Below are 15,294 nucleotides of genomic sequence, written 5' to 3'. Positions count from 1 at the left end.
CTCTTTTTAGATTGTTCATCTGTTCATGAATGGTTTGCATAGTGATCTGCAAACAATGTAAGTCGTGTTGAGTGACTGCGTGTGAAAGAGGTATTTAACCACTGTTATTACACACTATTTACCGCTGAAGATCACTACTAAAAGACTGGCATAGTAAAAATCGTCCTGACAGCCAAGAGTGTATTTTTGTACTGCCTTCAGCTTTTGTTGGTAAGTAAAAAGCACGTGGTTTTTAGCCTATTCATTTTTATCAGCTTGAAGCACAAAAATACATTCTGGGACTTGCCATGGTAGGGTGCTGCTCATGCAGGCTGTGGTTGAGGGCTTTTCTTTGGAGTGCAATGAAGACATTGGTGAAGTGTTGTTTCATGTTTGATAAAGCATTTTCTCATCACTGGCTTTCTTAAGGTGATTTAATGGTGTTTTTAATTATATTCTAACTGATCCAAATGTAGGATATTTGTGTAAGTAGCGTTTTATTGATGAGTTTGGCTTCTTCTTAGGGTCCACAAGTTTCCCCATGTCCTATGGAGGAGGTAATCCCGGACGCACTGAGCGAGCCCGCCAGGCGCCGTACTATGATCAGGTCCCCCAAGACTCATTACCTCGAGATGCTCAGCCAATGAGAGAACACATTTCCAGTCTGGCTCGAAGTGCAGATCCTCTTCCACCACCTCCTTTACCAGACCAGCCCCCCGTGGGCCCAGAGTTTGACCCCAGTGGTAGTGAGGATAATGCTGACACAGACATTGACCCTGCAATAGACATAAAACCAGTGCATCGCTTTATTCCTGACTCCTGGAAAAACTTCTTCAGAGCAAGTAATCGCAGCAGTGAGAAGCCTTGGTCCATGCCGGGCTCCTCATACAACAACAACAACAGCACCACAGAGGGGGTGCCCTGCTCTCCCCCACCCTCTCCTGTCCCAGGGTCCTATCGTGATCCTTATGGAGGCTCAGGTGGCAGCTACAACTCCCACAAGGAGCTCTTGGACACTCATCATTCTGTTTCGGGACGCACTTACCACACAGCCTTAAGCTACAGCGAGCGAGTGGAGCAGTATCATCAGCGCTACGCCTACATGAAATCCTGGGCTGGGTTGTTGAGGATTCTGGGCTGTCTGGAGCTTCTGCTTGGGGCTGCAGTGTTTGCCTGTGTGTGTGCCTACATCCATAAAGACAATGAGTGGTTTAATATGTTTGGATACTCATCCCCAGGGGGGGCATATGGGGCATATGGGGCAGGCACAGGTGGGGATTACTATTCTGGTCCTAAAACACCATTTGTGTTGGTGGTGGCGGGACTGGCCTGGCTGGTCACTGTAATTATGCTAGTGCTCGGGATGACTATGTACTACCGCACCATCCTCCTGGACTCCAACTGGTGGCCTCTGACAGAGTTCACTATAAACTTGGCTCTGGCTGTTCTCTACTTGGCGGCAGGTACACTTTACACTTTAACAGTTGAATATAATTTCAGTATATGTGCTATATAAAGAATGTTGTGCTTTGAGTATAAAAATTCAATTAATATTCAAATTTATATTTTAATAGTACTCTGTTTTGAAAGGTATTGTTTACGTCCGAGACACAACACGAGGTGGGCTCTGCTCCTATCCAGTCTTCAACAATGGCATTAATGGTGCTTTTTGCCGGACAGAGGCTGGACAGACTGCAGCCATCATTTTCCTTTTTGTCACTATGGTGGTGTATCTGATTGGAGCCATAGTGTGTCTTAAGCTCTGGAGACATGAAGCAGCTCGCCGGTATAGGGAGCGCTATGGGCAGGAGGTGAGTTTTCTCATTTGGCAGAAAGTAAAAGAAAAGTTCAAATCTGTCCATCGCTACTTAAACAGAAACTGTAAACAATAGGTGTGTTAGTTTCAGTGTAATTAGCTCCTCCCTTCAGATAGATATAAGACAGTGTCCACCAGTAATCTGACCAGAACTGAAGAAACAGTTTGGATGAGCAGCAAAATGTCTTCACTCCTACAACTGTTTGTCCTGTTGATAGATTTGGATTTTTCTTTTACCATGGATCATACCTGGATGACTGAGGGATTACATAGACATTTGACAGAAACATGTTCAGTGGCGTTATTGTAGCATGACCTAATTTGTGAGCCTAGTCCTCCCACATAATTTGCATGGTGTCCAGTTCAGAACATTGTACTAGTTTGTCACATTAACTGATACATTTAAATTGTCTATTGTATTTATAAAATATTTGAGCCTAATTTATGGCAAATAGACGTCTGTTATTTTTCTAATTACAGATGCAGACTGCACCCATGCGAGGATCCCAGGCACTGGTAAGCTTTCCTCCATCCCTTCACACCTAAACATTCATAAACAGAGAAAACATTTCTGTGTGCAAGAGGAGATGTACAATTCCATATGGCTGTTTTTCAGCAGCTTGCACCTGAAACAACTACTGTGCACAAACTTCCCGAGCAAGTCCACGGTTCTTCAGTTGTTCCTATACAAACCAGTCCTAAAGCAGCCCCTAAAAAGGTTTTACAGGGAGCCATACCATCTGGATATATCCCAAAGCCTGTTATTGTGCCAGATTACATTGCGTAAGTATTTTTTGGCTATACAATATAATAAAAGGATTATTTATGCAAATATGTGTTACATTTTAAAACAGTATCTTTTGAATATTTCCTATAACAGGAAGCTGAAACCCACAAATATTATAACTTCTTGTTTTGCAAATTACAGCAAATATCCAGCAATCCGAACAGATGAAGAACGGGACCAATACAGGGCTGTTTTCAACGACCAGTATGCCGAGTACAAAGAACTGCACCTAGATGTCCAGGTCACACTTAAAAAGTTTGATGAGATGGATGCAATGATGCGCACTCTGCCACAACATCCCACCAGCCAGATGGTACATCCTTTTTACACCTTTAGATAGGTTCTGTTTTTTTCCAATGTTTTAGACTCTTGACCAATAAACAGGTGAGCGGTGAGGAAGTGTTATGTGTTCAGTATCACTTTGCTCTCTTAGTGCTTCCTGTTCCAAGCTGAGTTTCTCTCACTGTCAGTTGTCTTTTCTCTTTATTCTGTCAAATGTAGCTTTATTTACACCATATTCAGAGCATGTTTCATGCTTCATTCTTTTTGTAGAATGTGTACTTACTCCGAACTACACTAAATCAAAAGATTTACCACTTAATCATATTCTCTGTGGCAAGCCTTAAGTGTGACTTTTGGCCTGAAAGCATTTCTTTTTTTCAGGAAGTGGATCGAATAAACAGGATCCTTCAAGAATATCAGAGAAAGAAAAATGTGAGCCAATTATTTATTTTTTATTATTATGGTGATTACTTAAACCATTGGTGTAATGGCAGTGTTAAATTAAGTTAAATTTCTACATTTTCTATAAATTTACAGGACCCAACCTTCACTGAAAAGAAGGAGCGCTGTGAGTACCTGAAGAACAAACTGGCTCATATCAAACAGAAGATCCATGAGTACGACAAAGTCATGGAGTGGAACGACGGCTACAGTTAAAATTACAGCTCCTGGTTCTGACACAGTGAACATGAACATGACACTTTGAATCTTGAGAGAACTGTTTGACACTACGGTTTGTGCGTGTTTGTAAATATATAGTTTGATATATTTTATACTTAAGATGGTCTTAATATGCACTCTCAGTTATTGAAAAAAAAAAAAAACTACTATGCTATGCTTGATACTGTGACTGTATTTGCACAAGAGGATAACCACTTATGTCATGTTTTATTGGATGCAACATATACCAAATATTTTACGAGAGTTCGTATCTATTTAACATTCCTTGACTGATCTTTAATGAGCTGAGTTTCAAACTGCTGTGATAACTGCTTTAATCTGTTAGTAACATTAACAAAACCTTGTACTGTAGTATTATTATCTGTGTATTAACTTAACTTTTTGCATAGATTTCCACTATGGCTCCACCATTTCATTAAACATAACTTACTGAGTCGTTATGTTATTTTACACTACTTTTCCCTTGAATTGAATTTTACAAATGTTATCAACTGTGGACCTGTAAATGACCAATATTCTTTTTATGTTCATTGTCTTTGTACTTGTGAAGTGTCCATAATTTCATATTTTAAGTGTTTTGATGATTTCTGTTTTCTAAATATATTTACTTTTGCACTGAAATATTTGTTGTTTTTTACATAGTATACTCTATACATACGTGTGTGGGTGTGTGTGTGTGTGTGTGTGGGTGGGGGGGTGTGTGTGTGTGTGTCAGGTTTATGAGATTTAAAATACAAAATTTACGTACAGTTCCTTTAACCGAAACTTTTTACAAGCAGTCTTGAGGACAGTTCAGTTTCACAGAGCCAAAACTCTGCCCACTCGCTGCATCATTGGCCACTTACAGTTTGTTTCGTAACGTGACACCTGTGCGGGGGGCGGGGCTCACCTGGCTGAAAGTCGAGCTCATCAAGGCGTGTCCCGCTCTGTTTATGAGCTGCAGTTTCAGTCAAGACATTACAGAACGAACAACTCCCAGCGCACTCTAAGAAACAAGTAGGTCCATTTGGAGAATCAAATCTACTGGGTACAATATTTATTTCTAACTTTACTTCGGTCTTTAATTTTGTTCTAAGGTGAAATGCTTTGAGCCCCTGTCTTGTCAATTGTTTGTTTTCTCTGATTCTTGTTTTTAAAATATTTGTCTACATTCCCTGGGTATTTTATTTAAAACATGCATTAGGTCAACACATTATGTACCTTAAGTTGTAACTCATTCTTACTATCCACATTTTCCACTGATCCTCAGCCATCTTGCCACAATGTCATCCAGGCCAAATGGGAGTCCACCACCCTACGAGTCTGACAATGGATAGTGAGTATTTCTTTTTCTTTCATTATGGTTTAATACACACTCACCTGACTCATTGTTTTCCTTCTCTCAGTGCTGGCCCCCCTCAGCCTGCCTACTCATACTACCCAGATGATGAGTTTCAGCATTTTTACCGCTGGACATCTCCTCCTGGGATCATCAAAATTATGGCTATCCTCTGTGTTGTCTTGTGTGTAGGCGCTTTTGCTTGTGTTGCCTCCACACTTGCTCATGACAGCCAGGGAGCCTTAAGTGGTTTTGGAGGTTATGGCAGTTATGGAGGAGGTTACGGAGGAAGCTCATATGGAGGGGGATATGGAGGGGGATATGGAGGTTTTGGTGGTGGAGGAGTGTATGGTCCTGGCACCAACTACGGCTATGGGAGTCTTGGAGGAAACTACAACGATCCAAGGAGTGGCAAAGGGTTCATCATTGCCATGGCAGCAATTGTCTTCATCTACTGCCTGGTCATCTTCATCATCATTGTGTCCCACCAGAGTTTGTCGGAGAGCAGGCGCTTCTACCTGGCTGTGGTCATCATCAGTGCCTTCTTTGCCTTGTTAATGCTAGTGGCTACTATAGTCTATCTAGTAGCAGTGAACCCCATGTCCCAGTCCTACAGTTCAGCATATGGAAGCCAAATTGCAGGATTATGTGCTCAGTATCAACAGCCACAGGTATCTGGAGTGATGGTGAACCAGTACCTCTACCATTACTGTGTTGTGGAACCACAGGAGGTAATGCAAACATTGAACTTTTGATGTTTTTTTTTATTGTTAATGTAGCAGTAAACCGAAAATGGGTCAGTAACTTTATCCAATCTTTTTAGGCCATTGCCATCGTTTTTGGCTTCCTTATTGCAGTAGCTTTGATCATCATCCTTGTCTTTGCCCTGAAGACTCGACAAAAAATCCAGGAATTTGGGAAGAGCAACATTTTGTGGAAGCGAGTGAAGGTTATAGATGAGATGGAGCCTCCTCAGGATGTAGAAGCATGGGTGAGTTTGTGCTTTGAAAAGTCACACAACCGGTTTGGCAGCAGTCACCTGTTTATCATTGGGGGAAGTGCAAAGTAAAAATCTTCTTTCTAGGTGCGGCATCTACATAGTCTATAGTTTTTATAGTATGTTCTTTTGTTTGTTCTATTGAAGCAAACGGTAATAGAAAACTACAGCTTATGCTGGAACTGCAACAAGTCTGTGATAGTCCTTGAAAAGTTGAAACCATCTACCTAGGAGCCATTCTCTAACATTTTGTTATTTATTCTAATTTATAGCCATATCAAATGTTTAGAAGTTGGGATAGTTAATATTTGGTTAATTTATCTTCTATGGAGATGTAAAACAGGTTGGATTGGTGGTCCCCTATAATGCCAGTTAATGACACTAAACACCTGCATGCAACCTGATACTGGGGGTGCTTTTTGCCATGATTGTGAGAACTTAGCTCAAACTGCTGAGGCACACTGTTCAACAGCCTGTTGTTATTATTCTCTCTAGTCTAGTTTTCAAGTGTGTGCTACAGGTGTGGCAGTACTCGTGTCACATACTCTCAGAACAAGTCCATGCAGGCTTCCCATTCCAGAAAGGAAAAAAATTGTATGTTCTCAAGAGGAAGTTCTTGAGAACATACAATTTCGCTAGTAAAAAAAATGCTCAATCTCTATTTTACAGGTCAACAATGTGTCAGCAAATCCAACGGAACTTCCTATTTCTGATTATCCTGAGAAGCTGCGGAGCTCCAGGAGTCACCTAGATGATGAAAGCTCCAACTATGACAAACCCCCATACAACTACACCCCACAGTGAGTCTGTCACTGTATATGTATGTGCACTTATATGAACTTATATGAACATGTATTAAAAAAACAAAACTAGAGGCTGAAATATGTGCACTAGATTTAAAATTTACTTAAAAGTAATAATTGACTATGTTAACACAAATTTAACACTATGCAATTTTGAATACCTGTTTGTGGTTAGTTAATTTTGTTACAACAATAATTAATGCAATCAAACATAAGATAAGTTATAGTACCAAATAGAGGTGGGTGATCTATAAAAAAAAGTGTAAAACCATATACAAATTTTAGCGAATTCCTGGTGCACTGTTAAATTATCATCTGAATATTGTATGTAAAAAGTACTGAAATACAAATTTTTGTTAATATCACCCACCCTTACAAAATATAAACTATTTGGCTAGTTTCTTACAAACACATTGGTACCTTTTTAATCTATTAATTGTCCCTGAAAACATTTAAAGTGCATCACTGGAATGTTGTATTGATACCTTTCAAGTGATGTCATCAACATTCCTTGAGGAGGGAGGGAGGGAAGGATAACATGAGGCACTGCTCTGTCTGATGCCCTTTTACTCACATTAGACTTTAATCAGAGTTTTAATCTGACAAAGCAATGCTTTGATTTGAGCTGTTAAACAACAATTTTGTCAGAAACTAGCTAGCTTTGTTCATGTCTTGTTTTTTCTTTGCTTTCAAACCATCTAAACCTACTCAATGTGCTTAAACGAAAACCCAAAAGATACATAAAGTTACTTACTTGTTTGGTTGATTAATTATGTTTCCTTTATCTGTAGTGTATTGCCATGGTAACAACCCCTAGCAGAACAGTGTCATTGAAAGCTTTCAATTGAAAAGGTGCAATGATGATTGTTGTTAGTGGTTCAAATGTTCAAAACATCTCAAAAAGACAACATGAAAACTATCTGAGATGATATGTTCACTTAATATGTTACATTATTGTATTGGTTTGCAATTACACATTAGTTATAAATTGTATTTTTTTGTTACAGACCTGCAATGGAGGAAGCCATTCCTCTTAATGCTGGTGTTCCCTACAGCAGCAACTCGGAGGCGGAGAGCTCTGTTGGACGTCCTAAAAAGAAAAGAGCAGGTCGTCCACGTCGCATCGATGGCTACGACACGGACTATGGTTCTTCAGGGGACGAGCTTGAGGACGATGACTTTAGCAGGTATGCCCCTTTACCGTTTAAACAAATGCCTCTACTAAACAGTGACAATAACTGTTTTTGTCATTTTTGTTCCAGCGAATTTCCTCCAATTCGAAATGATCAGGAGCGAAGTGACTACAAGCGAGAGTTTGACCGGGATCATCTGGAGTACAAGGATTTGCAGGCTGAACTGGACAATATCAACAAGAACCTGTCTGATGTGGACCGAGAGTTGGATGAGCTGGAGGAGGGTAGCCCACAATACTTGGTAAGAATTTTACACACCATTCAGAGATTATAAAGATTTAAGAGCTATATTATACAATATTCAACAATTTTTAAACTATGTTTGCTTAACCATGGTCTTTCACTAAACTCAAAAAATACATGTATGGAAAACAAGTGAAAGTATCTGTGGCCTGAGTTTGTTAACAAAGCCTCTTCAGCTGCTTGCTACTGAACTATGGTAGTTAATGCAAACAAGCTCGAAAGTAAAAATGTAAATGTATTTTTTCTCTAAAGGATGCTTTGGACGAGTACAAAAGGATAAGGGATTTGAAAAAGGTATTGTATTATTAAAAACAAAACCTACTGCTTTATGTTATTAATTTGTCATAAACTTTATTATGATGTCTTTACAGACAGCCAATTATCAGACGAAGAAGCGCAGGTGCAAATACTTGAAGGCCAAACTGAATCACATCAAGAAGATGGTGAGCGACTATGACCGCAGTGGCTGAGGTATAAGCAGCACATCCGTCCTAGATGAGCAGGTGCAGGCACAGCAGACAATTTCCCATATGGCACAGTGATAAAGTTTGCAGATGCCAACAGGCTGATCATTACGGAGCCTTGGGTTGCTCAGTTTGCAAGTAGTCTGCGTGAACTGGACGTTCTGAGTTTGTGAAATGCTGTACGTTTTAAACAAATAGACACTCTCTGTTTTTCTGATGTACATAGAATCAGTCTCATCTTTGTGTCTACTCTTGTATTTATTTTACCTCAGTTTTGATACTGGAATATGTAAAATGTAGAATAATGGAGAGCGTGTCTGTTTATTTTTGTACAGGATTTTTGAAAAGAGAAATTGAGCCCTTTTATAAATTACATTGATTCAGTTTTTATTACTTGTTAATATTTTGAGAAGAATTAACAATGAATTTTACTTCCTGAATTTTTTTAAATTACATGTTGTTTTTATATGTAAACTGATGGTCTTGAAGACTATGTATATTAATTACATTGTGACTTGTACAGTGGTTTGGATTTTTAAAAATAAATTCATATAATTATATTTTATTCTTCTCCAGTTTGTAACTTGAAGATTTGACCAGAACGCTGTATTCTCACATCCTCAGAGAGGGATTGGAAAGTGGTGGTTTGATGGACAGGAGGAGTAGGCAAAGCATGTTTCAATACTGCCATCTACTGATGCTAAATGAAATATCTATAGAGCTTTACATTCAGTAGTCTTTGAAAAATAAGACTATAGCTTCACTGACAGTTTCACATTTTAACAAAGCGCTCACAGTGATGTTACTGGCTCATAAACATTTTCATTGATATTTTGCCTAAAACAAGAGAACATATGTTTCACAATATTGGGGACCAAAGGGTCTCCATTATGGAGGGTCTGATTATGTGTAAAAGTAAAATTATTTAAATAATTAAAACATTTTCAGATAAAGCGTCTGCGTGATACAGACCTAATATATATCAGTTAGACTTTAGTTTAGAAATTATTTCTAAGACAGATTCCCTTTAATCATCTCCTTTTCGTGAATCTTGCTTGACATTTTATACAGTGGTTTTGTATTCAGTTTGCATCGAGTGCCTCCTTAGCAGCATGCGCCTGCTCAGCTCCTTTGGGGCCCCAGGAGGAGCAGAGGGAATAAAAGTTCTCTGATTACACTCTTTCTCAGCTCCGCTGCTGGAGCTCAGGCTGTAGACTCTGAGCACAGGAGTTTTTAAGCTGTTCAATGGTGGCAGCATGTTTGGCCTGCTGCTTTGTGAATGGGGATCCTGGAGGAAAGTTCCTGATCCTCTGCGCTCGTACCGGGACAGCACTCTTCGGTTCAGGCTTTGTGTGGGTGGGGGTTCCCTCGCCCCCAGTGTGCTGGAGCAGCGTATTGGCACAGGCTTGTTCCCCTCAAGTGTCTGACTCGCACCTTCCTCTGGCTCCTCAGGAATATTCTTCGTATTCATGGCTATCTGTGGGTCAGAGTTGTAGATGTCTGACCCTAATTTACGCTTTTGAATAATGGTATATAAACTTGAAGAGGACGTATTGTTAAATGAAGTGCCTAGTGTTCTTCTGTTGGGAAAGGAAGCAGACGTGGTCATTGTTGAATCTCCTAAGTTTTCAGAATGCAAGTTAGGGTGAGAGGCTGAGTGAGGAGAGAGAAGACCAGGAAGGGAAATCTTGTGACCTAAATGTTTAACACCTGCTTTTCTCTCCCTTGATAGGCTGTCTTCAAACATCTTCAAACTTTCTGTAGCTGAATTTTTGTCCTCACTAGTAACATGTTTTCTTTGTATTTTATTGTAGTCTGGAGCTTGTTCAATGTTAGCATGCAGCTGTTGGTTTAGAATAGAAGCAGGGATTTTCAACCATGGCTCTGAGTTCAGCCTGAGCAGTGGCTGTTGAAGTCCATTGATGGCAGTTTGACCCACAGCTCGAAGTCGTGATGGAGAGCAGGGGTGTGAGCTGACCCGACTGATTCCACTGTCTGTGGTCTCTTTGAAGGAGAAAACGGGCGGTGTCAGTGCAGAGGTCGTGGGGCTAATCTGAGGAGAGGTTATCAGCTGGACTTCAGAGGGAGATGTAGGAGGAGCAGTCAATGACGTTTTGTCTGTAGGGCTGATTGGTGGCATGCTGAGGTACTGTTTTGCTTGTAATGTACCGCATGGCAATTTATCTGCTGTTATAATAATGACCTCTTTTCCACTGGCCTTGCAGGTGTCCAGCAATAGCCTGACCACTTTCCAGTCTCCAGCAGTGACGGCATAAACCAATGCAGAGGTCCCTGTTTGGTCCTCTAGGCTGATGTCTGCTCCACTGGACAGCAGCAGGGACACAACTTCAGCCCCAGCCAGCTCCCTGCAGGCATGCATCAGAGCAGAGCAGCCCGTCTTGTCCTGGATGTTTGGGTCTGCTCCTCTCTCCAGCAAGAACTGCACCAGTTTGACCCTGCTAGCACTCTGGCCATCAGAGTGCGGCGTTCTGCAGGCCACCATGAGGGGGGTGTGGCCCCTGCTGTCGCTCTCGTTCACATATGCCCCTCCATCCAAAAGCAGCCGAGTGAGACGCAAACGGCGCAGAAACACCGCTCTGAGCAGAGGGTTAGCAGTGTCCAGAGGGGCATCAGTAACAGCAGCTGCTCCGTCCATCACTCTACTCTGAGATCTGAAGGGGATAAATGTTTGCAAAAACAAAAACCCATCAATTCTTGCTCATGTTGGATTTGATGTACAGTAGATACACAATAGTCTGCAACTGATTTGTTTGTAAATAAAAAATAATAATCTAAATGGCTTGCATAAGTGTACAAATCCTTACATTGATACTATTCATATGATATCAACTCCCAGTCTTTTGATGTAAGAGCAATATTTGAATATGAGTTTTCGATTCAGGTCCGGCCATTCCAAACGGTACATTATCTTGAAGCCCCAGTACTGTTGATTTGGTTAGCTTTGAGTTGTTGTGGTGTTTTAAATAATCAGCTTTCATCCTCAGCCCTCTAACAAAAGAATTTTTGGGCAAACATGGTCTGATATTCAAAACTTTCATCTTGAATAAAGCCAAAGTATGGTGGTGTTCTCTAAGTGAATATTGCATGTGAATATGTTGTAAAAATTCATATTAAGTAGTCTTTGCACACACACATCTAAAACATACTAACTTGCAGGCTGGATTTAAAAAAAAATGCAAATTGTCAAAAAGAGGGTTCATAATTGTGGCTTCCTAAATTATCTGATATTTTTTGGGAAAAAAAGTAATTTGATGTAAGACATTGTAGACGCCAATAGTCCTTCACTATTTGTGGTTTGCATGTGGTTGTTTATTTGCTGCTTTGCAGCTTCATCAGCGGCTGCTGCTTTCTGTTGCCTTTTGTATTGTTTGTCCTTGGTTCACTCAAATGGACCAGCAAATGTGGCAGTTATGAATGTCTCAGACACATTTTCGGCATGAGTCATGTACATGGAAGACAAAAAAACAGCACATATTAGAAACCACAAAAGACAAATTGATTCATGAATAACCATGATAATATCCAGAGTTCTTGATTGTCCCAAATGTTTTTTTATCCTTTAATTTTGCAATATAACACACTTTTGGTATGCAGCAAGTGCGTAGGGTCTATTGGTATTTTCACGTTCATTGTTAATTTTGACCTTAAACGTTAATTCAATTTTAGTCTTAGACTTTTTGATAATATGTGCTGTTGTACACTGCATCTTTTGATGCAAACTAGCTAATGAAAAGTCCAATGGATTGTGTTGTATAACACTCCTGTTTTGAATGACACACAGATCAGATGTGATGTTCAAATCAATAGCCTATAGATTACACATATTGTAGACAATTGAAGACAGATTTAATGAGATATTTGTTTTATGCAGTAGTTTCAAATCTAGAGTAACCATTTCATAAATGGGGTAGGAATGCTGAGACAAAAGAGACCATGTTTTTGGTCAGTCAACTTATTTTTGCATCTCTTGAAGCTGGCAGATATAGTGTAAGTGTTTTTCTCTTCATTCATTCTGTTGCTTCCGTCACTATTGACATCATTGCTTGGTCTGGTTGTGCAGCTGAAACACCACCTGCAGTTATTCAGATCACAGGAACATTTGATTTTAAATTAAAAAATGCAGTATAAATCTTAAATTAAGTTCAGATTTTTATTGTTTAATCCTTAGTTTGCCCTAGTGCAACTAGTGCAATAAATCCACTATGAAGCTGCTGTTATGTCATGTCTATATAATGTGTTCAACTCATTTCACCATCTCCTGACTTATTAATCTGAGTCAAACACACAAAAACAGTGTTGTAATACAGTATGTCCCTTATAGTGGAGCGCGGATGACACTTCTGTAGCTTTAGCCCCTGTCGCAGCCTGTTTCCAATCCCTGCAGTCGGCAACCCATTATGCAGCCTGAATAAATCCACTTCACCTCGACAGCCCAACAACACTCCTCATTATCTATGAGCTCACGACTGCTGAATGTACGTGTGTTTTGTAATATGTCCCATCCTATATCCACACAAGGGAGTATCGTCCTTCACGTGAACACATTTAAAAAAGACTGTATACAGAACAATTATTACCGAGGCATGTAGGGTTCTTATATAAACAACATACTTATGACTGAAATGTGACTTATGATTAATTGTAGATGTAGTACTTACATTAAGCAGTCAGTCCTCTCTTGTAGACATCTGCTCTTGGTGGTAGGGCATTGACTCAGTGTACGTGAGGTTGACAGAAACTCCTCTCCAGCCTGTTTTCTTCTCGAACTAAGTGTGAAATCAAAGGCAGAGTGACAGGCGAGTGCTGGTGATGATGGTGGGCAGTTCCAAGAAATGGTTAATCCATCTCTCTGCAGTAGCAACCAAAGCTTGAGTGCTCTAGAGAGTTAGAGAGAGGAAGGACAGGACAGGCTGAAAGCACGGAACCTGCAAGGAAACGCTTTATGGCAAAATATTTGTTATTTCTTTGCATCTAATGCTGGTTTTCAAAAGAAGATGTGAGTGTGGAAATATAAATAAATACAATAAAAAGATACAGAAGTACATTATCTTGCTTGTCAATGACATCTCCATGACAACCATGAAGGAGGCAGAGCTGCTGCACATGTTGTAATTGTACAAAGGAAATTGTTCATTGTGGAGGTGTTGAAGTATTAGGCCTATCTGTGTCAACCTAGATCTTTTTCGAGCTAATATCTTTTCATGATTTAAATCAAATTATAATTGCATTGTTCTAAACACTAAGTAAATTGACAGAATGACACTAAATGTCATCAAAAATATGGTGGATTGTCGTAGTGATTTGAAAGGCTGGAATCTGATCTCTTGATGTATTTTCTATAATATGCTATAATGGACTTTAATTAGGCTAGATGTAGCCATAGTAACTGAGTACAATTGGTTATTTGTCCCATCACCACTAGAGGTCAGTACTTGTTCATATTTTTCACATTATTGCGTACCAAAATAAAGTTACTCTTTAGGTACACCCCGCTGTGTTCAACAAACAGCACTTGATAGCGCATTTCTAAGTGTAAAAAGTAGCCTAATAAATGGGTACTCAATTGTGAAAATGTTAGGCTAGGCCGGTGGTGGTTGTTGGAGGAACTGAACCCCACCAGTTTCATATGCACATTCACCGAACGCTTGTTTTTTGAAATATATATATATATATATATATATATATATATATATATATATATATATATATATATATATATATATATATATATATATATATATATATATATATATATATATATATATATATATATATATATATATATATATATATATATAATATTTATTTTATTTTTTTAATTCAAGACATATGTATGTTTTACTGGTGTACAAAATGAACAAAATGAACCGTGCATTAACATCACTGTGTTCAAAGAATAAAACCAATACAGTGCGTGAACTCACAACAAATTACATACATACCTTTTCACAAAGAGGTGACCTTTTTAATACTACCACACTGAAATGATTTTAATTTTTAAGCTTATATATTTCAATAATTAACTTATTGTATTTATGCTATTTATTATTTTAACATTTTAACACACACCCATCACCTAATTTCCATCTCGCTACAATAATAATGAATATTTACTGCAAATCAGTGCGACTTCTGCTGTTGTCTTTGAGAGACCAGGTCAGAAACGCGTGGCTTCACCTTGGCCACTCTCATGTCATTTTCACAGTAAAGTCTGTTCCTTTTCTTCGTTTTTATGTCGTTTTATGTCTTTATTCCGTTCAAACGGCTCGTTTAAGTCGGGTACTTCGATACTTCGATAGACACATCAAAGGGTGAATTTGTTGAATTGGGCCAACGTCTGGAGACGCTCGCAGTCCGCGAATCATATGAGTCTGGTGCGTGTCTTGACCTTGACCGAACCTCTGAGACTGACTCACTGAACCCCTAGGGTTCAATCGAACCCAGGTTAAGAACCACTGGGCTGGGCTGACCCCATACATCTGACTGCAAACCAACAATGGCCGAAGCTCATTAGCTAAAAATGGTTGAAAGACAAGTTTAAAAGATGGGTTCATGGGTTTATTATAGGGATCACTTTGAGGTAGTACACAGTTAGTGTTATTTATTAATTCCACTGTTTTGTTTGTTTTGTTTTCAAATGGCATCATGCATGTTTTGTTGTTAATTCATCTCTCAGATATTTGGAAGTACAATATAGGCTAATCAATAGG

General features: G+C 39.3%; 2 protein-coding genes across 2 annotated transcripts; one reads left to right on the top strand and one right to left on the bottom strand.

Annotated features, from left to right (window-relative positions):
• The first annotated feature begins 294 nt into the window (after positions 1-294).
• Positions 295-8,569, top strand: marveld2a (MARVEL domain containing 2a). Its single transcript, XM_033989344.2, has 16 exons — positions 295-1,442; positions 1,570-1,790; positions 2,276-2,311; positions 2,412-2,578; positions 2,724-2,895; positions 3,246-3,296; positions 3,402-3,516; positions 4,460-4,541; positions 4,795-4,860; positions 4,931-5,594; positions 5,687-5,854; positions 6,530-6,660; positions 7,671-7,850; positions 7,926-8,097; positions 8,352-8,393; positions 8,471-8,569. Exons 1-16 carry the CDS (start codon positions 521-523, stop codon positions 8,567-8,569), a joined length of 3,288 nt encoding a protein of 1,095 aa, XP_033845235.2. The 5' UTR covers positions 295-520.
• Positions 8,436-13,451, bottom strand: ankrd34ba (ankyrin repeat domain 34Ba). The gene is made up of 2 exons (XM_033989342.2): positions 13,243-13,451; positions 8,436-11,235 (listed from the first exon to the last, which is right to left on the bottom strand). Exon 2 carries the CDS (start codon positions 11,217-11,219, stop codon positions 9,627-9,629), a length of 1,593 nt encoding a protein of 530 aa, XP_033845233.1. The 5' UTR covers positions 11,220-11,235; positions 13,243-13,451; the 3' UTR covers positions 8,436-9,626.
• Positions 13,452-15,294: the final 1,843 nt, after the last annotated feature.

Source organism: Periophthalmus magnuspinnatus, chromosome 23 (genome assembly GCF_009829125.3).
Source record: "Periophthalmus magnuspinnatus isolate fPerMag1 chromosome 23, fPerMag1.2.pri, whole genome shotgun sequence".
NCBI classification, from domain to species: domain Eukaryota; kingdom Metazoa; phylum Chordata; class Actinopteri; order Gobiiformes; family Gobiidae; genus Periophthalmus; species Periophthalmus magnuspinnatus.
Note: the sequence above shows the minus strand (reverse complement) of the source record. Positions and strands in the feature narration are given on the sequence as shown.